This window comes from Symphalangus syndactylus, chromosome 18 (genome assembly GCF_028878055.3).
Source record: "Symphalangus syndactylus isolate Jambi chromosome 18, NHGRI_mSymSyn1-v2.1_pri, whole genome shotgun sequence".
NCBI lineage: Eukaryota > Metazoa > Chordata > Mammalia > Primates > Hylobatidae > Symphalangus > Symphalangus syndactylus.
Window position 1 is genome coordinate 88,093,072 of NC_072440.2, and position 24,798 is coordinate 88,117,869.

Sequence of the window (24,798 nt, forward strand, 5' to 3'; positions counted from 1 at the left end):
GGCCTCCCCGAGCCCCACCTCAGGCCAGCTCCGGGGGAAGTCGCAGGCCCCGCGGCTCTGTCCCGGTGGGGCTCCCCCGCGGCCGCGTCCTGGAGCGGCGACGGAGAAAGGAGCCCGCGGACCCGCGCGTCGGGGCGCATGCGCCACACCAGGTCCCGGGGTGCTGCCCCGACGCCAGCTGGACGGCGACACCGACGTCCCAGGAAAGGGAAGGGCGCCATTTGATTTCACAGCAAACGGAAACGCGGTGATGAAGGCAGCGCCTGGCCCTCGCCTTCCCTCCACGGCTGTCCCGGGGGCGCCCTCCCCTCGCGGCCCCAGCGGGCACGCGGGCCTTCAACCGCTGAGGCCCCCGCCGCCCTTCTGGACTTTTATCGAGGCATGTACATTAATACGAAAGAGAATTTGCCATATACCTGTAAGATTAAGGGCGACAACGTGAGAGGAATGGTTTTAAGTGACGCGTCCGGCTTCTTACTCCCACTGAAGGGTGAAGGTGCCACAGGTGGACCTGGTTTGGATTCTGATGTGAAGAAACGGACTTTAAAACATTTGGGCCAATCAGAAAAATACGAAAACTCTGACTACATATTTAATGAGTTCTAGAATTATTGTTAATAGTTAAGGTATGGTACATTATCGCAACCAAGATTTGACATAGCTACAGTCAAGATACAGGATATTATCTTGTATCAGGTATATGAGGACACCACTACAAGGATTACTCTGTTTTCAGCCAATGTTTCTTCAAGTATGTTTTTTAGTCCTGCCTGTTTCTCTCGTCCTTATGGGATTCTGATGACATGAATATTATTATAGCCCCCACAGCCACTTAAGCCTCTGTTCTTCCCTCAACCCCTAGTCTATTTTCTCATTTTTTAAGATTGGGTAATTTTTATTGTTCTATCTTCCAGCTCACTGATTCTTTCCTCCATCTTCTCTATTCTACTGTTGAGCTTATCTCCTGAGCTTTTTATTTTGGCTATTGTAATTTTCAGTTCTACAATTTTCATCTGGTTCTTCTTTATATCTCCTGTTTGCTCAGCATTTTTATTTTTTCATTTGCTTCAAGTGTATCCATATTTGCTCATTGAAGCATTTTTCTCACAGCAACTTTAAAAGTCTTTGTGGGCTTATTCTAACATCTTTGTCATCTCAGTGTTGGTCTCTATTCATTCAATTAAAGATCTTCCTGCCTCTTGGTATGATTATTTTTTATTGAAGTCTGAACATTTTGAGTTTATATTATGAGACTCTGGATCTTAAACTTGGTTTTAGCTGGCTTTCTCCAACACCAATCTAACAGGGTTAATGAGGTTACCACCTCATTACTGCCAGGTGGAGATAGGAATCCAGGTGCCCCAGCTGGCCTTCATTGACACTTGAGGGGCCAAAGTTCCTCGTTACTGCTGTGTAGACCATGATTTAGAGATTCTAGCCAGGCTAACTGAGAGACCATCCAGCAAATTACTTCCTTATATGGTATAATCTTCTTGAGAAAAGGAGCTGAATCTATCTCATCTTTACATCTTTCTCATAACATAGGACCATCTATGACTGACCCAAATAGCAGGCAAACAGAAAATTCCTGTTGAGTAGACATACGCAGAAAAGTATAATACACTGATGGCTTAAACTACATTAAGTATAAGCAAAAGGTGATACAAAATAGGATTTTTAATTTCTACCTAGCTTCTTCCTTACTTCATTTGAAAATAAAAGTTTCCTTGATTTACTGAATCAACTTATTTCAATCTCATATGATTTAAAAGCTTACCTGAGCATTTGTCTCTTTACTTAATGTTCCCTGGCAATGTCGCCTTTTTTATATGGTGAAAATAACTGTTAAGGATTTGAAAGATTCTCCTTTCAACAGGTAGTGCTTCACTGAGTCTTCACCTAGGCTCTTGCTGCAGGCTCTGTGTCTCTTTCTACATACCACAACTAAGTTAGTTAATCTCATAGTATTAAAATCTTTTGTTACTGTTTCTCCCACTAACTGTAGGGCAGAGGGCCTATGTTGGCTCATCCTTATATCCCCAGAACCCAGCAGAGCACCTGGGAAAAACAGGCACTTAAATACTTACTAAGTGAATGATGAATAAATAAATGAATGAGACATAATCCAGACATCTACACAAAATGAAATTTCAATGTCAACATACGAAAAAAAACATTTAAGAGACTGAAGACTTGTCTACCAGGAGAGCATCAAGCCTTTTGAAGCTTTGCAGTTGGCCTCTGGTTGCTATTTTGGCATAGCTAGTATTTTTAGTCATTTATAACTGTAACAGAGAAAAGCATTTCTATCCAAAAAGTCTCTTTAAATCAAAAAGTCTAGGCCAGTCATAGTGGCTCATGCATGTAATCCCAGCACTTTGGGAGGCCAAGGTAGGAGGATCGCTTGAGGCCAGCTGTTCAAGACCAGCCTGGGCAACACAATGGGACCTCATCTCTACAAAACGTTTAAAAATTAGCTGGGCATGGTGGCAGGCACCTGTAGTCCCAGCTACTCAGGAAGCTGAGGCAGGAGGATTGCTTGAGTCCGGGAGGTTGAGGCTGAAGTGAGCCATGCTTGTATCACTCCACTCCAGCTGGGAGAGAGAACAAGACCTTGTCTCAGAAAACAAAACAAAAGTCTCAGTGTTTGTGAAGTGTACATGTTAAGCTTAACCATAAGAACAAACTTGCACCTAGATTTTTATTTTAAAAGTGATATAGATTTAGGCTGCCTTTTATAAAGAAAACTTTGGAAACTTCTAAACTTACTTGAATGGAGGAAAGGCTATGGAGAAGGCATTAATGACTGATTCATGGAACAGAACTGATTTACCAAAACTTTTCTCCTTCTATATAAAGTCAAGGTGAAGTAACAATATTCCTTTAATGCTGATGTGATTTCTAGAAGTCTGTTTTGACTGATGAGGTAATACAAAAGGGAAAAAATGCCAAAAACTAGAGTATTATAAAATCCTTCATGGTCTCCCCATAAATTCCAAACCCTTTAGCATGACCTGTAAGATCCCTGCCTACCTTTTCAGGCTCAGCTTTCTTCAGTGATTCCTGGCCTCCTTGCTCCACATGGTGGATTAGAGATGCCTGCATGGTCCCATCTCTGGCAAATCCCTGACTCCACTCACAGACGTAGAGTTTTTTTTTTTTTTTTTTTTTTGAGACGGAGTCTCTTGCTCTATTGCCCAGGCTGGAGTGCAGCGGCGCAATCTTGGCTTACTGCAGCCTCCCACTCCTGGGTTCAAGCAATTCTCCTGCCTCAGCTTTTCTGAGTAGCTGGGATTACAGGTGCCCCCCAACCATGCCCAGCTAATTTGTGTATTTTTAGTAGAGATGGGCTTTTGCCATTTTGGTCAGGCTGGTCTCAAACTCCATTTAACCTCAGGTGATCCACCCACCTCGGCCTCCCAAAGTGCTGGGATTACAGGCGTAAGCCACTTCACCTGGCCAGAGGTGAACTCGATGGCAGAGCCTCCCTGTTCTTCTCTGTGGCTAATTGGTCAAGGAGTGCACACCTGACCCAAGTCTAGGATCAGATTCTCCTGGCTTTCTTCTAGGATTATAGACTTCTAACCAAACCAGAGACTTGGAAAGGTGTGTGAGTCACGTTCATGACAACAGCCTAGAAGAGTCTGAGATGCCTGCAGCTCAGGGGCCAGTGCTATCAAGGTTCCTGCCATTCCTGTGGAATTCAGTTTTTTCTCAGGTTTCTGTCAGATGCTTTGGCACTCTTCCAACGAATTTTTTTTTTTAATCCCAACCACTAGACCACCAGGGACCAATGGATTCCATTTGTGCTTATGTTAGCTCTGGTTAGCTTGTTACTTGCAATACAAATGATCTCAAATAATACAGAAATAGTACAAGGCTTCAGAGGAAATGTGAGATATTTGGAATTGGTATTCATGTCAAAGGGCAGGGAAAGGAAAGGCGTCTTCTCTTCACCATGTGGAATGAGCAAGTATATTTGTGATACGATATCTGGGATTTGCTTCAAAGTCATCCAGTTAGGGTTGAGAAGTAGGTATGCATATACACAAAGCAAGACTGGCCATGAGGTAATCAGTATTGAAGCTGGATGTCAGATACATAAGGATTCATTATACAATTATTATTTTTTCTATACTTCTCTGAAATTGTTCATAGTATAAAGTTTAAAAAATCTAGTTTTCAGCCAGGTGCAGTGGCTCACACTTGTAATCCCAGCACTTTGGGAGGCTGAGGTGGGTGGATCGCTTGAGTCCAGGAGTTCAAGATCAGCCTGGGCAACATGGTGAGACCTCATCTCTACAAAAAATTAGCCAGGCATGATGGCGTGCACCTGCAGTCCTAGCTACTTGGGAGGCTGAAAGGTGGAGAATTGCTTGAGCCTGGGAGGTCCAGGCTACAGTGAGCCATGATCATGCCACTGCACTCCAGCCTGGGCAACAGAATGAGACCCTGTTTCAAAAAAAAAAAAAAAAGAAAATCTAGTTTCACTTAGAAACATATGTTGATTGGGGGTGAGACATTGGGAGACTAGATAACTGTCATGGTAGAATAATTTAAAGAGGATGAGGAATATGGAATGAGAGAAAAATGGATAATTTAAAGCAAGACAATATAAAGCTCAGATGCCAGAATGTGCAGGGCATTAAAATATAGGGCCACTATTTTTAATAAATTTTATTCTGTCTGTGGCCCTCAAGTTCATAAATTGATCCTGTAGGTTGCTGAATTGCAACTCCAGTTGAATTAACATTGCTGCCAGTCTTTTATACGAAATCTAGGGCATTGACTAGGAAAGGGGGGGGATCTTGGAATTATATGATTGTGGGGAACAGACAGAACTGAAGAAGTCAGACTCCCCCAAGTCTTTTAAAAAGGTTACCATGGTGTCCCTTTGCCTAAGGAAAACAGAATTCCACTCTTCTATGCTCTGTGTCCTACTGTGTCTTCCTGTGACCAAGATTCAAACTCAACATGAGCCAGAGGGCAATGTTTAGAATCAGCAAGTGAGTAATTATACCCTAAATGATTTTTTTTTTTTTTGAGATGGAATCTTGCCCTGTCACCCAGGCTGGAGTGCAGTGGTGCAATCTCAGCTCACTACAGCCTCCACCTCCAGGGTTCAAGCAATTCTCATGCCTCAGCCTCCCAAGTAGCTGGGATTACAGGTACGTGCCATCACACCTGGCTAATTTTTGTATTTTTAGTGCAGACAGGGTTTTGCCATGTTGGCCAGGTTGGTTTCGAACTCCTCACCTCAAGTCAGGTGTTCAGATGGAGGCTGAAGTGGATGGATCACTTGAGCCCAGGAGTTCAAGATCAGCCTGGGCAACATGCCTCAGCCTCCCCAAAGTGCTGGGATTACAGGCATGACCCACCTCACCTGGCCAACTCCAAATGAATTTTTAAATTTTCTAAAGAATGTTGGAAAAACCTGGGGAGGATATGTGGACGTGGCCATGAAGGGTGCATGACCAAAGGGAGCATACCTTAATTGAGGAACAAACCAAATATACAAAGGTGGACACTTAGTGAGGGAGCTGTAATTATTTTTATTGGTTCGTTCAGCGGTATTTCTTAACTTCTGGGGAAAATACATGGTATTGCCATTTCTTAATTATCACAGACACTGAAATCAAAAATTAAAGGAAGTTTGTTGCAGATGCTTTTTTTTAGAGACAGGACAATTCTTGAGTGCCTTCCTTGGGCTTCACCCTGATTCCTGCGAGCAGATGACTTCCTCTGAAGCAGCCTGATTTTGTGTATCTTTTCACCAACCAAGGATCAGGGTGTGTGCTCCTTGGTTGCTGAAACCTTTTGAAGGTGACAAAAGGGAAAAGTTGAGTGTGGTATGGGGATGAGGGGCTTATAAGAGCAGAAAGCATTCCCCAGCTAAGCTGAGCTGATCCCCCTGAAGCCTGTCCTGCCAGAGCCAAGTGACTCATCTCTCAGGCAGGGTCTCTACCTAGGCCTCCTGCCTCAGCATTTCCTTGCACTATCTGGAGTCAGAAGCACTGAGAGATTCAGGGACATGGTCAAATAGATGGGGCGGATCACTGATGTGTGACATGATTTGAGGGAACCCCTGTGGTCTCAGCTTTCAGATGTCAACATGTTTGGAGTACTAATTTCCACTTGGATTGTTCTGATTTAGAAAATACTAGGTTCCTTTCTTCCTTTTTCTCTTCAAACCTCTAAATCTCTATTCTGTGCCTCACTATCAGCTGATGATCTCGCTTCATTGAGAAAATGAGTAAACAGAAGGAAACAATCTTCCTTTGCAAAATCCACTGAGCTAGTTTGGCCTACATCCATGTACTCGGCCTTCCCTCTTCATACAATGGATAGAGTGTCCTGTCCACCTGAGTCCAGGGTGCTGCCTCCTCACCTGTGGAAGGACTCTGCCCTTCTATTATGCCCCCTCTCTCTCCAGTATCATCAAATCTCCCTCTCTGTGGGAGCATTCCCATCAGGAAACATACATGTTATAATATCAATATCGCTGATAAAAACATCCCTTGCCTTACCTTCTCCAGCCACTTTATAGCAAAACCCCACAAAAGCATTGCTTATTCTGTCTCCACATCCTCACCCCAATTCTCTCCTGAACCCACTCTAATCAGCTTTCATTTCAGCTGCTCCACTTAACCTCTCTGATGAAAATCAGCAGTTACACCTATATCTCCCCAGTCCTCGTTTTACCTCCCTCTCAGCAGCATTGCCACATGGCTGGGCATGCCCTCTTTTCTGAAACCCTTTCTCTACTGGGCCTCTGCAGCAGCACATACTTCTGCTTTGCTTCCTTCCATACCAGCCTCTCGCTCCATGCATGTTCCTTCACCAGCTCTGCCTCCTTGCCCCAACCTCTAAATCTTGGCGTTCTGCAGGCCTAGCCCTCGGCCTTCTTCTCTTTGACACTCACCCCCAGGTGATTGCATGATTTCACATAGCATCTATATGAGGATGACTCTCAAAAACCTGTCTCCACCCCCAGTCTCCCCTGAACTGCAGACCTGTACCTCCACCTGCCTACTGTATATCTCCTCCTGGGAGTAGGATGGGCATCTACAAAGATACTGAAATGGATCTAATTTTAGTCTCAGTATCTCTTTAGGTGATAGAGGCTATGTTCCTAAGTGAAGAATGAAGTAGTGGCAGTTCCATCAGATGCTTAGAGCCAGAGACACTCCTAAGCAAACAGCTGGAAAAGAAATCCGGTGAGAAATTCCAAGCAATAGGAATTTTCTCTGAAGATCACTTGGAAGTGCCCCATGAGAAAGACCACTAGCTTCAAACCCCTGCCAAGCCCAGAGAATGCCTTACCCTAAAATAGATCATCATAAAACTAATAGGTAAGAACTTTCCTGCCCACCCATTGCTTCTCTTTCCTTCCTCCGACTGTGGACTCTGAAGATATCAGAAATCACAGTGGCAAGAAACAGGGATAAGGAATAGGAGAATAACAAGGGAAAGAGAGAAGACATCTACCTCCCTCTTCTTTCTTGTAGCTCCAGCTTCAGCAGCCCCAAACGGGGGGAGAGAGACCTTAAATGAAGATTGAAGCGTTGGTCATTATGTTATACGAGACTGACCATGTTAGTTACTGAACAGACTGTCTTCATAACCAGAGGCTGTTTATTATCTGAGAATGCCCAGGGCAGGGGAAGAACCAACCCCAACAGAACAGGTTTAAATGGACAGTGAGGGGAAGAGTTCAGTTGCTCTAAAATCACACCCTATAAATCCTCCTTCGGTATTATAATGATTGCAATGAAATCAGCCCCAAACACGATTATTCCTCACTTCTGCACTTCTCTCCCTGCAAACCTGCTTTCCCCCTAGACCTCCCTAGGTCAGTGACTAGGACCACAATCCACCCAGGCCCCTCCGCACTGATTTCTTGCTTTCACCCACTTCCACGCTGACAAACGAGCTCTGCCAGCTCCTCTCCACCCACGCTGGAGCCTGGAGCCCTCGCTCTCACCTGGCCTGGAACCCTCACTGCCTGACGGCCCTGCCTCGCTCCAGCATCAGCAGTTGTTTATGCAGCAGCCATGTTCTTCTTTGTGCAATGCTGATTAGATATGATTTCCCCCCTACTCCAAACCTCCGAACGGCTTCCCCTCACACTTTGAATTTTATTCTAACTCCCTGTCCCGGCCTGTAACCCCAACCTGCCTGGCTTCTGCCTCTGCTCCAGCTTCACCTCCCGCCCTCTCTCAGCACTCACTATCTTCAGCCTCCCCACTTTTTCCAGCTGTTTCCTGAACACACCAGCCTCATTCCCATCTCAGGCTTTTGCCTGGGCCCATCCATCTGCGCAACACTCTTTCCCCAGATCTCTCCACGCCTCACTCCCTGGGTTCCTCAGACTGCTACACAAACGTCATCTCAGAGGAGAAGCCTCTTCTGACTTCTCCACCTAAAACAGTCCTCTTCATTCGTCCCCCACCATCCCACCCCACCCCCTCTACCTGCTTTGTTTTCCTTATTACTAACTCACGTGATGTTATGTGTTTATTTGGTTGACTATTGTCTATTTCCCCATCAAAATGTAAGCTCCAGGAAATCAGAGCCATCTCTGTTTTGTTTCCCACTGTGTCTCCAGCTCCTGAAACACTGCCTGGCTCAGAGTTGGTGCTTGTTAAAATTTTGAGGAAGCAAGCAAGCACATGGGAAGATACCAAAACATGGCAGTAAAAGGAGCCAAACACACAAAAGAAAAGGTTACTAAATTTTCATAAATGAGTAAAAAAAGTAGCACCCCTGTCCTTTAGAGATAGGAGTGGGGAAATGGAGAGACAGTCAGAAAGGAAGATGGCAAGATTGAAGGATACTCAGAAGACAGCCCATTCAGATGCTGATTTCTAACTGCGAGTGGGGAGGAAGGCCACGACTTCTCGAATACATTCCTAAGAGGCTGACTCTGGACAAGAGAACTGGAGGGAGAAGTTCCACCTAGACCCAGAAATGGTAGGCTGGACTAGCTCAGTCAAATGGCCACCAACTTTAACCATCATTACCTTAGGATGGGAAATCTATGCTCTGTAAACACCTATATCTATCTATCTATCTATATCTATATCTATATCTATATCTATATCTATATCTATATCTATATTTTTTTTTGAGACGGAGTTCCGCTCTTGTTGTCCAAGCTAGAGTGCAATGGCGTGATCTCAGCTCACCGCAACCTCCGCCTCCCGGGTTCAAGCGATTCTCCTGCCTCAGCCTCCTGATAGCTGGGATTACAGGCCCCCATCACCACCACGCCTGGCTAACTTTGTGTTTTTAGTAGAGACGGGGTTTCTCCATGTTGGTCAGGCTGGTCTGGAACTCCCAACTTCAGGTGCTCTGCCCACCTCGGCCTCCCAAAGTGCTGGGATTACAGGCATGAGCCACTGCACATGGCCCAACACCTAATATTGCTATAAACTTTCCATTTTAAATGTTGGGGCTTTTTTCTTCATTTATTGCACATGCTGGGAGAGGAAGGAGTCATGCACCAGGGTATAAAATTGTGCTTTTCCATGGTCATTCAGACAGAATCAAGAACCCAGGTTCTAAATGTCTTTAAGTTCAGAATCCAGATCAGGGTCAGAAGAGGTTGACAGCTGCTGCTAGGGGCTGGGGGCTGCAGGGACAACAGCAGACGACAGGCATGGAGCTGACCGTGGAGGGCTCCCATCTGGGACCTGAGGATCCTTGGAGATCACGTAGGGGACTGACAGCAGAGCCTCAGAGCAGACGGGCTGGTACTGGGATTTGGAGGGACGATCATATCTGCACAGAAAGGACCTGAAAAGGCATTGTCCTTTTATCTGTATCCCAGAATACTGCGTAGGGCCTCTCTGTAAGGATAGGGCCAGGGTTGCTCCTTGGCCTTGAGTTGGCGTCATGAGGAGTCCAGTATGAGCCCTGCAAACTTGTCAGCTGGAGACATCAGTGCCAGCTCTTCTTTATGCCCCGCTGCTTGAGACACTGGGCAATGCCTCTAAATAATTCATTATTCTTCTTCTCAACTCTTCAAATGCAAGAAATTCCCATTCTTTTAGGAAACTCTGGATCTCCTGGTTACTCTAGGTCTTAATTAACTAGTCTGGGCATTTTTCTGGTTCCTCAGTTTCATTTTCCTCCTTTCTAGCATTTCTAGTAATTTCAGTCTGAAGTCTCACTTTCTTCCTTCTTATTCCTGAGTTTTCTCCCAGGATCCTTTCCACCAGTCAGAGGGCCTACTCCAGGGTCCACAGAGAACAAGCCCTCGCTCAGCCCTAATGCAATCCAGGAATCACAGGGTGCCGAGTGAGGAAGCGTGGGTGCTCCTCTCTGCTGCTGGCAATCTCTCAATATGGGGGCTTTCACTTCCTAAATTTTACTACTTGAATTTAGTATTGGTTCTTTTGAAAAGTTTCTACCTATCTTGACTGCCTTAAGGTTAACAAAATGTGGGGCCTGGCTTGGCTATGCTAAGTGATAAATGGTAGAGGCAGGGTGGAGATGGCGGAACGAGAGAGGGGCTGGGGAAATCCTGGATGGCGTGGCCCACCCACCGGGGGCACCCTCATCGTGTAGCTCCACCAGGGGGCCAGGGCAGCCCTCTCCATTCCCTCTGAATAAAGGGCACCTGCCCCTCAGCTGCTTCTAACCTATTCTCCACTGCCTCCTCTCTTCCTGGAAGCCTGCCATACAAAGAAAGTTCCCAGGTGCTCAGATTTTGGTATCAGCGATTGCCACCTTATGTATGATGAAATGGGACAGTCCCAGCTCTTACCCAACCTGGTCTTCCTCCCGTTCCTGGCTGAGGCTCAAGGAAGAAAAATACCCTTCAGAGGTGGCCTCTTTGGCACTTGGATTCTTTCCCTCCTGATAACACAGTGATTCTCTTTCTAGAAAGGATGACCCTTTGTTTCTGCAGGAAGGAACCAGAAAGGAAGGGATTCTCTTAACTCTCAACTCAACTGTAGCACTTAATATTTTTATTGAAATTTGAAGTTGAGTTCTATGTGAATTTGTGTATTTTTATGAAAATAAATGTATTTACCTTTTTTGTGTGAAAATAAAGCCAGATAAATAGTATTGCCTTGCTCTGGTCATAGTTTCATCTGTAATCTCTGTGCTGCTTAATCAAACAGCTTTGGGTCCTTTGGAGTGAATGATCCCTCACAGAGTTGTCCAGTTTGCCCTCCCCGAGAAGGTCTAACTCTGCCAAGGACAAATATTCCTTCTCCACCCCTGCTGCCAGAATTGGGATGCTTCCCTTATTCATGGAAGAGAATCCAGTCTTCCCCTTTCTTCTAGAGTGAGCCTAGACTTAAGCCTGTAGTCTAAAATATAGGAACCCACTACTCCAGCAATGCAATATCCTCCTTCACATGTGGGTCTCGCTCTGCTAGATGTATTTGAGAACAAAATCTCTCCTTTTATATCATTTATCAAAATTAAATTGAATTAAGATGCTGATTATCCTAAAATCTTACCCAAACAGGTCTATTTGAGACTCTGGCAATTAGGGATTGCAGAGGAACTTACTCCTTTGGACCCTAATATGCAAGAGGGATTCTCAATTCTATCTTTTCAATCAATCATTCTATCTTTTAAGGCCTTCAACTACCAAGGGAATAGGGCTTAGTTTGGACACTTCCTTTTTCCCCTCAGTTGTGGCTCCTATTCAAGAAACAACCCAGCAAATGGTTAAACCACACCTCAAGGACAATAAGCTCATGTTGGCCAACGCCCTCCCCAGCTGTCATCTGTTTCTACTGTACAACACTAAGGTCCTCAGGAGACAATTAGTCGTTCTCTCTGCTGGTCATACCAGCATCTCTAAAAGCCCTCCAACTTCTGCTACACTGTATTTATTCAACAAATTCTGAGCCTGTTCAGGAAAAGGAAACTACTGCAGCTTACTTCGGGCACTTTTTAGGAACAGAGAATTGTAAGCCGATCTCCTAGAAAGTCATATAAGCTCACTTTTCTTGCACCTTGCTAGGTTCGTTTTTTATTATTATTATCAACAATTTTAATAAGGTATAATTTATATGACATAAAATTCACCCATTTTAAGTGTACAAGTCAATAGTTTTTAGTATATTTACAGAGTTGTGCAACCCCCATGACAATCTTATTTTAGAACATTTTCATCAACCCCAAGGCTCCATGCTCATTAAGTCACTCTCCACTCCCATCCCCAGCCCTAAGCAACTACTATCTACCTTCTTTCTTTACAGATTTGCCTTTTCTGAACGTTTTGTATAAAAAAACATACTATATGTAGCTTTTTGTTATGGCTTCCTTCACTGAGTACAATGGTTTTGAAGTTTGTCTATGTTGCAGCATGTATCAGTATTTTTTTCCTTTTAATTGCCAAGTAATATTCCATTGTATGGATATACCACATCTTGTTTATCCATTCATCAGCTGATAGACATTTGGGTTGCTTCCAGTTTTTTGGCTGTTGTGAATAATGCTGCTATGAACATCCATATCCTAGCCTCTATGTGGATATGTTTTCATTACTCCTGAGTAGAAACCTAGGAGTGGAATTGCTGGGTCACATAATAATTTAATGTTTAACATCTTGAGAAACTGACAAGCTGTCTTCCAAAGTTGCTGCACCATTTTACATTCCCTCCAGCAATATCTGAGGGGCAGCACGACTTTTAGCCAGATAGTTACAAGTTACGTAATTATGTAGAGAAATCTCTTAATTCTAAAACTAGTTAGCTGAGATGATTCCCCACATTATATACATAGTATTTGACAGTATGTACCATTCTCTGTTTATAACAACATCTTTCACTCTGGGTACAACATTGTAACAGCTACTACCCACCCAAACCAGTCCCAAACTCCATTTATACTACTCCAATTCAATTTTAAATCTCCTAACATTTTAGCTTTAGTACAAGTTGTTAACATTTTTTTTTCCATTTCTGTGTTTGTTATTTCTGTATTAGCTACTTGTTTTGTTGTTGTTGTTGTTTTTGTTTGTTTGTTTTTCAGACATCGAGTCTTGTTCTGTCACCCAAGCTGGAGTGCAGTGGCACAATCTTGGCTCACTGCAACTTCTGCCTCCCAGGTTCAAACAATTCTCCTGCCTCAGCCTTCCAGATAGCTGGGATTATAGTTGCCCACCACCATGCCTGGCTAATTTTTGTATTTTTAGTAGCGACAGGGTTTCACCATGTTGGCCAGGCTGGTCTCAAACTCCTGACCTCAGGTGATCCACCCACCTTGGCCTTCCAAAGTGCTGGGATTACAGGCATGAGCCACCGCACCCAACCTACTTGTTCTTTAAGACCAGAAAAGCCTGGGAAGTGTTGCCACCTCACCAGACACAGTGGTAGGAGATGCCCGGTGTCCTGCCACAATGGAGCCTTGTGTGTGCCTCAGCACTGTCTCAGCAACATGAAAGGATGGCAGGGGATGGCAGCACAGCCTAGCACCTTAGCAAAAGAAGAACAAAGCTATGGAAGAACAGACTTACTTGTAAATAACTGATTTTTCTTCTTCCTGGGATTCCAAAAGGTAAGGAGCTCTTGCCAAGGGTTTCAAATCAAAACTACAGTCGTTAAAATTCACTCTCACCTTTAACCTTTAACAAGATAACAAGTGTGAGAAGGTTTTTTTGTTCTTTTTTATTGTTGTTTTTTGAGACAGGATCTCTGTTGCTCAGGCTGCAGTGCAGGGGTGCGATCACAGCTCACTGCAGCCTCAACCTCCTGGACTCAAGGGATCCCTCCCACTTTAGCCACCCTCCGAAGCAGCTAGGACTACAGGCATGCACCACCATGCCAAGGGATTTATTTTTATTTTTTGTAGAGATGGGGTCTCAATATGTTGCCTAGGCTGGTCTCAAACTCCTGGTCTCAAGTAATCCTCCTGCCTCGGCCTCCTAAAGTGCTGAGATGATAGGCATGAGCCTCAACACTTGGCGGTATGAGAATGTTTTGAAAACAATACTAGCTTACGTTTATATAGGAAGTATTATTATACACCGACTGCTAAATATAGAGACAAAAACATCATTACTCCAAACTGGTATACATTCTTGGATGAAATCAGTTGTTTTAGAGTTTCTGAAACCATGATGGAGACTGATTTACTATTCACTGAGAACCAAGGATCAGCTAAGCAAAGTTTAAAGTACTCCCTATCTACTAAGAGCTTAAACTCCAAAGTAAGAAGAAGTCACAGAAATTGTGTCATTTATAAGCATTATATAAAATGCTTTTCCCTAGAGAGAATCCAAACATTCCACTTCCCAGTCCTTTGCCATGGGGTGGCAGACAGGTACCTTAGAGTCCTTCAATCTTGCACCCACGCAAGGGTTGATTGGAAGGGTGATATTGGCCCTGCGTAGAACATACATTTTGCTGGCACAGAGAAAACATAGAATGTAGTATAGCACTGTATGAAATGCTTCAAGAAGAAAAGGAATCAATCACTAAGATAAGAAACCAATAAGAGCCTGTCGGGAATGAACAAGCGTATTGGGGGGAAAAACGGAAATTTAAGAAATTAAAATCTTAATATCCAACACAGCGAAGAAAGAATTAGCAAACTGGAAAATATATACAAAGAAATTGCCTAGGAAAATGGAAAATATAAAGGACATATTAAAAGATATTAAGATAATAAGAAGGCCTAATATATATATCTAATCTGAGCCCAGAAGCAGAATGCAAAGAATGAAAAAAAGCAATATTTAAAATGATAATTGCTGTATATTTTTCTGAACTGATGATAAACATGAATATAGAGATCCAGGAAGCACAACATATACCAGTAGGTTAAATAAAAAGAAATCCAGCTGGGTGCAGTGGCTCACGCTTGTAATCCCAGCACTCTGGGAGTCTGAGGTGGGTAAACCACTTGAGTCCAGGAGTTCGAGACCAGCCTGGTCAACATGGTGAAACATTATCTCTACTAAAAATACAAAAATTAGCTGGGTGTAGTGGTGCATGCCTGTAGTCCCATTTACTTGGGGAGCCGAGGAATGGGGAATCACTTGAGCCCAGGAGATCAAGGCTGCAGTGAGCCGAGGTTGCGCCACCGCACACCAGTCTGGGTGACAAAATGAGACCCTGTCTCAAAAAAAAAAAAAAAAGAAAAGAAAAGAAACCCATATCCAGACACCAGCAGTGAGAATGCAGGAACCTAAAGACAAAGAGATGATCTTAGCAGCAGCCACAGAAAAAGGACAGAAAATCAGAGTGACTGCAGACTTCTCAAAAACAACAATAGAAGTCAAATAACAAGAGAATTATGTCTTTAAAACATTAAGAGAAATAATTGTCAATCTAGAATCGTGTGCTTGGCAAATTATCTTCAAAGGTAAACAAACATTGAATTGTAAAGGCCAAACTTCAGAAAAAAGGAAAATGATCCCAGAAATTTGGTATAAAATGGAAAGAGGGACGGGATGCATATGGATTCCTTCCTCTTTGTAGCTGTCTCCAATACCTATATCTGCTACAGAACTGTACCGAACTCCTATTGGTAACTTCAGATGGGATGTTTCCTCTTGGATGTACCCAAACTAGAGGTCATTTATTAAATTAATAAAATTATAAAACAAAGCATTGAGTGATTCAAATCCCAAGAAACTGTTGTTCCTCTTTTTCTATTTTCATCCAAGTTCTACCTTTGTCTGCTTTCTATTAGGCTAAGTTAAATGACCCTTCTTTGTGTGTCCATAATAATATGTGCATATCACATTGTAATAGAATAATCTGCTTAAATATCTGTCTTCTCTATTAGATTGTGAATGCTTTAAAGGCAATTACAACTCAATACATGATTCTTTGATGCAATTAATTAATGTAATGTTATAGGATGAATTGGGTGCACCCCCAAAAAATCTTCAAATCCTAATCCCTGGCATCTGTGAATTTGACCTTATTTGGAAATAAGGTCTTTGCAGATGTTATCAGGTTAAAATGAGGCAATATTGGATTAGGGTGTTGGACCCTAACCCACTGATAGGTGTCCTTATCAGAAGAGGGGAATTTGGACACAGACACAGAGAGAAGACCATGTGAAGATGGAGACAGAGACTGCAGAGATAGGGCTATAAACTGAGGAACACCAAGGATTGCTGCGACCATCAGTAGCCAGGAAAGAGACAAGGAGCCTTCAGAGAGAGTGGCCCTGCCAGTACCTGGATGTTAGTCTTCCAGCCTCCAGTACTGTGGAGAATAGATTCCTGTCATTTCAAGCTGCTCAGTTTGCAGTGTTTTGTTATGGCAAGCCCAGGAAACTAATACATACCATAACAATTCTCAAAACTTCAAGCTCCTCTCTGACTCTTAGTTCTCCCTGGCCCTCCAAATGTAGTCACCAAAATCTAGAATTCCCTTGTGTCATCATATCGATCTCTGTTTCACTCCTCTTGCCACCATCGTGACTGAGGCTCTTATTACCAAAAATGTGGATTCCTATTTTTTAAAAAAATTCTTCAGTGATCTCCAACCTCCAGTCCTATCCTATATCCAAACTGTCATATACCTCACATGTCAGATTAAAGTTTCTAAAAGCACCATCTCCAGCATCTCACCCCCTCCTCAGCTATACTCACTGACTCCTCAATCCCTACATGATAAACTCCCAACTCTTTAGCTAGTATTGAAGGTTCTTTGCAAAATGGCTACAACCTAGATTCACAGACTTAATCAGTGACTGGTCATCCATTCATTCATTACACAGACAAGTAAACAGGTGCAAACTGTGTGATCGATGAAAAAGTACATTGTGGGACAAAAGAGAGACTAATCTGTACAGCCTAGTGTAAGGAGGTAGTTTGGAATGACTGCAGAGAGGAAGTTTTAAAGTGGCATTTTAATAGAGTCTTGGAAACAATGTTTTCCAAAAAAAAAAAGAAAAGGAGGTTCAGAGAGAAAGCCTAGCATGTGTGAAGAATACCATTGATTCAGGTAGTTGTGGAAGACCTGGTATTGCTGGAGTACAGAGTAGAAGGGAGGGAAAAATCAGCCCAATCTTTTATGTCATTCCAAAAAGATCACATTTTAACTGAGGGACACAGGAATCACTAAAGAGATTAAGTTGGGCAGTAACATGACATGCCACATTTCACTCTGGTAGCACCACGTAACATAAGGGAAAGTGTGGCACTGTGTTTTAGAATGTAGGCTGTGGAGTCAGAGACCTTAGTTCAGTTTCTGAATCTACTGCCTTATGGCTATAAATAAGTGGTTTTCAACCTGGTATGTGTTGGAATCATCTGAGGATCTCAAAAAAAGACTGATGTCTAGGTCCCACCCTCAGAGATTCTGACTTCATTTGTCTAGGGTATGGCTTGGATATTAATTTTTTTTTTTTTTTTTTGAGACAGAGTCTCACTCTGTTGCCCAGGCTGGAGTGCAGTGGTATGATCTCGGCTCACTGCAACTTCCGCCTCCCAGGTTCAAGCAATTCTCCTGCCCCAGACTCCTGAGTAGCTGGGATTACAGGCATGCACTACCACGTCTGACTATTTTTTGTATTTTTAGTAGAGACCGGGTTTCATCATGTTTGCTAGGCTGGTCTCGAACTCCTGACCTCAGGTGATCCACCCGCCTCAGCCTCCTAAAGTGCTGGGATTATGGACGTGGGCACCACGCCCGGCCAGAATTTTTTTTTTTTAACTTTCCATGATATTCTGATATAAAGCCAAAGCTAAAAAATACTGCTATAAAATTGACAAGGTCCTTAAGTCATCTGTGTAACAGCACCTACCAAATAAAATTTCTATGAAGATGAAACAAAATTAGCACATGATAAGAAGTGTATAACTCATTCTATTCATCAGCACATAAAATGTTCTCCAAGATAGACCATATAATAAGCCACAAAACAAGTGTCAGTAAATTTAAGAAAATCAAAATTATATCAAGCACTCTCTCAGACCACAGTGGAATAAAATTGTAAATCAACTCCAAAAGGAACCCTCAAAACCATGCAAATACATGGAAATTAAATAACCTGCTCCTGAGTAATCATCGGGTCAACAATGAAATCAAGATGGAAATTTAAAAAGTATTTGAACTGAAGGATAATAGTGGCACAACCTATCATAACCTCTGGGATACAGCAAAAGTTGTACTAAAAGGAAAGCCTACATCACAAAAACTGAAAGAGCACAAACAAACACTCTAAGGCCACACCTTACAGAACCTGAGAAACAAGAACCATCCAAACCCAAACCCAGCAGAAGAGAAATAACGAGATCAGAGCAGAACTAAATGAAATTGAAACAAACAAACAAAATACAAAAGATAAATGAAACAAAAAGCTGGGGGAAAAAAAAAGAAATGTATAACAGTGTCTGGTACATCGGAGCTCAATAAATAATAAATGTTATTATAGATTGGACATGAGAATGGGAATTTGGTTTATGGGAATGTTTAGGAAGGGGCAAATTATTATTATTTTTATTATTTTTGAGATGGAGTTTTGCTCTTGTTGCCCAGGCTGGAGTGCAATGGCACGATCTCGGCTCACTGCAACCTCTGCCTCCAGGGTTCAAGCGATTCTCCTGCCTCAGCCTCCTGAGTAGCTGGGATCACTGGTTTGTGCCACCATGTCTGGCTGATTTTTTTAGTAGAGATGGGATATCACCATGTTGGCCAGGTTGGTCTCAAAGTCCTGACCTCAGGTGATCCACCTGCTTCAGCCTCCCAAAGTGCTGGGATTACAGGTGTGAGCCACCACGCCTGGCCAGAAGGGGCAAATTAGAAGGAGATTTAGGAATGGATATGACAGAGCCCAGTGCTGGATTAAGTAAAGGGATAATGAGCAATAAAAAAGAACCCTGATATTTCCTATAACCAGGAACACAAAAAAGCAAGTTAGATGCATAAGATGACAAGCATGACTTGCTCACTTTTGGATAGGTTGAATTTGACTTATGTGTGGAAAATAGACAATTGAACATTTGTGACTGGAACACAGAAGGCACACTCATCTTACTACAGTCTTCTAAAGACATTCCAGAACTGTCTTAGTGGTTAAGCACTTGAGCTTCTTCCCACTCTCAGACTCCTGGCCCCATCAGCACCTTCTGCATAAGAGTATGGGATGTAGACCCCAAGTGTTCAGGCTGGAGACTGAAAAGCGACACCACAATTATCTTCAAAATTTGAAAAATATATTGGAGAGAAGCTGTTCCTCTATAGGATATATAGGAAATTCCTCTATAAGAAATAAAAATACGAGCATGGTGGCCGAGTGCAGCGGCTCACGCCTGTAATTCCAGCACTTTGGGAGGCTAAGGCAGGCGGATCACCTGAGGTCAGGAGTTCAAGACCAGCCTGGCCAACATGGTGAAACCCTGTCTCTACCAAAAATACAAGAAATTAGCCGGGCATGGTGGCAGATGCCTGTAATCCTAGCTACTCGGGAGGCTGAGGCAGGAGAATTGCTTGAACCCGGGAGGCAGAGGTTGCAGTAAGCCAATATCGGACCACTGCAATCCAAACTGAACAACAAGAGTGAAAACGCATCTCAAAAAAAAAAAAAAAAAAAAAATATATATATATATATACATGAGCATGGTCTTCAGTGACTTCTGGCACACACTTGCTTAGAGTGTAAAGACTAAGATTCAGTAAAAGGGCTCATATAAGAAGCCAGTCACCCACAAACATGCCAGCCCCCATAAGGCTAGAGAAGTATGAGGTCACAGAAGATAACCTGACAATCATCTAAAAAGGACATTTTCTTTATCACATTAATCACCACTAGCACCTTAGTAAGGGTGGAAACAAACAGTGTGACTGGAACTCACTGTATGCCCATTAATGTGATTTGCTCACTATAAAATCAATATTCTAAATATCATCTTAATACATGATCAGAGTTAAACCTATTATCACGGTATGCCCATTAATTGCTCACTATAAAATCAATATTCTAAATATCATCATCTTAATATATGATCAGAGTTAAACCTACTACAAATAGACTCCTGGTTTGGATGGAACCTATTTAATTACTAGAGCTAGGATTATGATGCTCAAAGTAGACAAAGAAAAAGAACTAACAGCCATTGTTTCAAAATTCTGTTTTAAGGTTTATTTCTGTCTTATGTAACATTCACAATGCCATTTGTGGCCACTCTTTAAAAATAACAAATGAAATGATTTTAGTTCTGCTGCCATTTAGGATGTAGAAAGCATCCTAAAATAGAAATAATGGTGCTCTAGAAATAATGGTGCTCTCACCCCAAGGGCAAAAAAAGGCCAGATAATCTACAAAAACATAACTTTTATTGAGCCCATCAGATCTCAAGGCAAAGAAGTAAACTGAATTCCAAAGACAAGTCCCTCCCACGAGAGGCAGGACACAACACCCGCTTCGCCTTTGGTAGAACACGAGAGGAAAGGGTGGCTTTCTCTCTTTTTCCTCTCATGCTCTCATGCTCAGACAAAAAAAGAAAAAAATTGATGATTAGCTGGACTTTATTAAAATTTAAAATATGTGCTCTGCAAAAGACACTGTTAAGAGAATGAAAAGATAAGCCATAGACTGAGAGAAAGCCGGGCGCGGTGGCTCACGCTTGTAATCCCAGCACTTTGGGAGGCCGAGACGGGCGGATCACGAGGTCAGAAGATCGAGACCACGGTGAAACCCCGTCTCTACTAAAAAATACAAAAAATTAGCCGGGCGCGGTGGCGGGCGCCTGTAGTCCCAGCTACTCGGAGGCTGAGGCAGGAGAATGGCGTGAACCCGGGAGGCGGAGCTTGCAGTGAGCCGAGATTGCGCCACTGCACTCCAGCCCGGGCGACAGAGCGAGACTCTGTCTCAAAAAAAAAAAAAAAAAAAAAGACTGAGAGAAATTATTTGCAAAATATATACCTGATAAGGGACTTACATTCAAAATATACGAAGAATTCTTAACACTCAACAATAAGAAAACAAACAACCCATTTTAAAAATGATCAAATGATCTGAACAACAGACACCTCACCAAAGAAGATATACAGATGGCAAAAAAACATGTGAAAATAGTATACGGCAAAGAAACACATGAAAAGCTGCTGGAGGCAGAGCAAGATGGCAGAATAGAAGCCTACACCCTTTATTCCCCGCACTGGAACAGCAAATTTGAACATCTATCTGCACACAGAAAAGCACCATCACAAAAACCAAAAATCAGGTGCGCAATCACAGTACCTCGTTTTAACTTCATATCACTAAAAGAGGCATTGAGGAGAGCAGGAGGGACAGTCTTGAATCACTGATGCCACCCCTCTCCTATTCCCCAGTCACAGCCGTGTGGTACAGAGAGTTTGTGCATTTGGGGAGGGTGAGCCCAGTGAGTAGGGGACTTAGGTTGAATTCGGTTCTGCCCTGTCACAACAGAGAATAAAGCCATGCTGGGCTCAGCCAGCACCCGTGCAGCAAGCGAACATTTGGACCAGCCTTAGCCAGAGGGAAAGTGCCCATCTCAGTGACTGGAACTTGAGTTTCTCTACAAGCTTCACCATTGTGGGCTGAAGTACCCTGGGCTCCTAAGTAAACTTGAAAGGCAGTCTAAGAACAAGGACTGTAATTCCTAAGCAATTCCTCATGTTGGGCTGAGCTCTGAGCCAGAAAACTAGGGTGGCACGTGACCTAGGGAGACACCAGCTGGCATGGCTAAGGGAGTGCTTACTGCATCCCTCCCCCAACCCCAGGCAGTGCAGCTTGCAGCAACTCCAAAGGGGACACCTTCCTTCTGCTTAAAGGGAGGAGAGTGAAGAATAAAGAGGACGTTGTCCTGCATTTTGGATACCAGCTCAGCCACAGTAGGATAGAATAGCAGACAGGGTCCTGCGGTCCCCATTCCAGGCCCTAGCTTTGGGACGACATTTCTAGACACATCCTGGGCCAAAAGGGAATCTGCTGCCTTGAAGGGAAGGATCCAACCCTGGCAGGATTCATCACCTGCTGACTAAGGAGCCCTTGGGCCCTGAAAACCAGCAGCAGCGATACCCAGGGAGTACACCGGGGGCTCTGGACTCTGAGATATGCTGGCTTCAGCAGTGACCCAGAACATTCCCAGCTGTGGTGGCTACGGTGAAAGATGCCTTCTGTTTGAGAAAAACAGAGGAAAGAGGAAAGGGAACTTTGTTTTGCATCTTAGGTCCCAGCTCAGTCATAGTAGGATAGAGCAACAAGCAGGCTTTTTGGGTCCCTGAGTCTGGGCCTGGGCTCCTGGATGGCATTTCTGGACCTGCCCTCGACCAAATGGGAGTCCATTGCCCTGAAGGGTGAGTCCCAGGCCTGGCAGCATTCACCACAAGCTGAAGGAAGAGCTCTTGGGCTTTAAGTAAACATCGGTGGTGACCTGGCAGAATCCCCATAGACCAGTGGTGGTGGTGGCCACAGGGAGAGGATTCTCTGCCTGTGGAAAGGGGAGGGAAGAGTGGGAAGGATTTTGTATTGTGGTGTGAATGCCAGCTTAGCTGCAGTAGAAAAGACCATCGGGTAAACTGCTAAGGTTTTTTTACTTCAAGCCCTGGCTCCCAGACAGCATCTCTGGACATGCCTGGGACCTGGGGGGACTCACACCCTGAAGGGAAGGGCCTTGCGCAAGACCTGGTGTTGTACTGTCTTCAGGTCTGACCCAATGCGGCACCAGTAATGGTGGCCACAGGGGTGCTTGCATCATGACACCCCCAGCTCCAGGTGGCTCAGCACAGAGAGAGAGACTGTTTGTTTGGGAGAAGGTGGGGGGTCTCTGCCTAGTAACCACATAACTCTTCTGGATCTTATCAAAGTCCACCAAGGCAATATACCTCTATGAGTCTGCAAAAACCATAGTATTATTGGGCTTGGGGCCCAAATCCCTTCAAACACCTGGAAAGCCTTCCCAAGAAGGACAAACCCAGAATGTAAAGACTACATTACCTAACTCTTCAATGCTCAGACACTGACGAATATCTATAAGCATCAACACCATCCGGGAAAATATAGGCATACCAAATGAACTGAGCAAGGCACTAAGGACCAATCCTGGAGAAACAGAGATATATGACCTTTCAAACAGAGAATTCAAAATAGCTATTCTGAAGAAACTCAAAGAAATTCATGATAACACAGAGAAGGAATTCAGAATTCTATCAGATAAATTTAACAAAGAAATTGAAATAATTACAAAGAATTGGCTGGGCGTGGTGGCTCACGCCTGTAATCCTAGCACTTTGGGAGGCTGAGGCAGGCAGATTACCTGAGGTCAGGAGATTGAGACCAGCCTGGCCAACATGGTGAAACCCTGTCTCTACTAAAAATATAAAAATTAGCCAGGCATGGTGGCACACACCTAGCTACTGGAGGCTGAGGCAGGAGAATTGCTTGAGTCCGGGAGAGGGAGGTTGCAGTGAGCTGAGATCATGCCACTGCACTCTAACCTGGCTGATAGAGCGAGACTCTGTCTCAAAATAAATAAATAAATAAAAATAAAAATACAAAAATTAGCCAGGTGTGATGATGCGTGCCTGTAATACCAGCTAAGTCAGGGAACTGAGGCAGGAGAATCGCTTGAACCCAGGAGGCAGAGGTTGCAGTGAGCCGAGATTGCACCACTGCACTCCAGCCTGGGGGACAGAGCAAGACTCCAACTCAAAAAAAAAAAAATTGTCTTGGGCCACACAGAAACACATAAAATACGCTAACATTAATGATGGCTAATGAGCTAAAAAAAAAAAAAAAAATCACCAAAAAATCTCATAATGAGGCCGGGTACAGTGGCTCATGCCTGTAATCCCAGAACTTTGGGAGCCCGAGGCAGGTGAATCACCTGACATCAGGAGTTTGAGACCAACCTGGCCAACATGGTGAAAACCCATCTCTACTAAAAATACAAAAAAATAGCCGGGCGTAGTGGTGGGTGCCTGTAGTCCCAGCTACTCAGGAGGCTGAGGCATGAGAATCACCTTAACCCAAGAGGCAGAGGTTGCAGTGAGCCAAGATCGCGCCACTGCACCCTAGGTGACAGAGCAAGACTCTGTCTCAAAAAAAAAAAAAATCAAGCAGAAATTCTATAGTTGAAAAATGCAACTGACATGCTGAGGAATACATCAGAGTCTTTTAATAGCAGAATTGATCAAACAGAAAAAAGTATTAGTGAGCTTGAAGACAGGCTATTTGAAAATAGACATTCAGAGGAGACAAAAGAAAAAATAAAAAACAATGAAGCACATCTGTAAGATCAGGAAATAGCCTCAAAAGTGCAAATCTAAGAGTTATTGGCCTTACAGGGGAGATAGAGATAGAAGTAGAAAGTTTATTCAAAGGGATAATAACAGAGAACTTTCCAAGTCTGGAGAAAGATATCAACATTCAAGTAGAAGAACGTGATAGAACACTAAGTAGATTTAACCCAAAGAAGACTACCTCTAGACATTTAATAATCAAACTCCTAAAGATCAAGAATAAAGAAAGGATCCTAAAAGCATCAAGAGGAAAGAAACAACATACAATGGGGCTCCACTATGTCTGGCGGTAGACTTTGCAGTGGAAACCCTACAGGCCAGGAGAGAGTGGCATGACATATCTAAAGTGCTGACATGGCCAGACATGGTGGCTCATGCCTGTAATCCGAGGATTTTGGGAGGCTGAAGCAGGTGGATCACTTGAGGTCAGGAGTTCAAGACCAGCCTGGCCAATGTGGAGAAACCCCATCGCTATTAAAAATACAAAAATTAGCTGGGTACGGTGGTGCACAGCTATAATCCCAGCTACTTGGGAGGCTAAGGCACAAGAATCACTGGAACCTGGGAGGCAGAGGTTGCAGTGAGCTGAGATTATGCCACT

General features: G+C 43.6%; 1 protein-coding gene and 1 long non-coding RNA gene across 20 annotated transcripts in view; one reads left to right on the forward strand and one right to left on the reverse strand.

Annotated features, from left to right (window-relative positions):
• LOC129468325 (protein FAM228B) overlaps positions 1 to 24,798 on the reverse strand; it is a 127,519-nt gene that overhangs the window by 27,545 nt on the left and 75,176 nt on the right. For 9 of the 19 annotated variants that reach the window (XM_055253743.2, XM_055253744.2, XM_055253728.2 and 6 more), the window contains 4 exons: positions 13,487 to 13,594; positions 10,772 to 10,909; positions 7,489 to 7,545; positions 5,533 to 5,814 (listed from right to left, as the gene is read on the reverse strand). In XM_055253743.2, the coding sequence (XP_055109718.2) occupies positions 5,673 to 5,814; positions 7,489 to 7,545; positions 10,772 to 10,909; positions 13,487 to 13,594 (445 nt within the window). In that variant the 3' untranslated portion in view covers positions 5,533 to 5,672. Of the gene's footprint in view, positions 1 to 18; positions 140 to 416; positions 524 to 5,532; positions 5,815 to 7,488; positions 7,546 to 9,620; positions 9,799 to 10,771; positions 10,910 to 13,486; positions 13,595 to 24,798 lie in introns of those variants that run through there. The other 10 variants (XM_063623944.1, XM_055253732.2, XM_063623946.1 and 7 more) reach the window with 9 other exon arrangements.
• On the forward strand, positions 110 to 10,776 carry LOC134733606 (uncharacterized). The gene is made up of 3 exons (XR_010117252.1): positions 110 to 383; positions 8,609 to 8,726; positions 10,679 to 10,776. It is a non-coding gene; the product is annotated as an uncharacterized lncRNA (long non-coding RNA).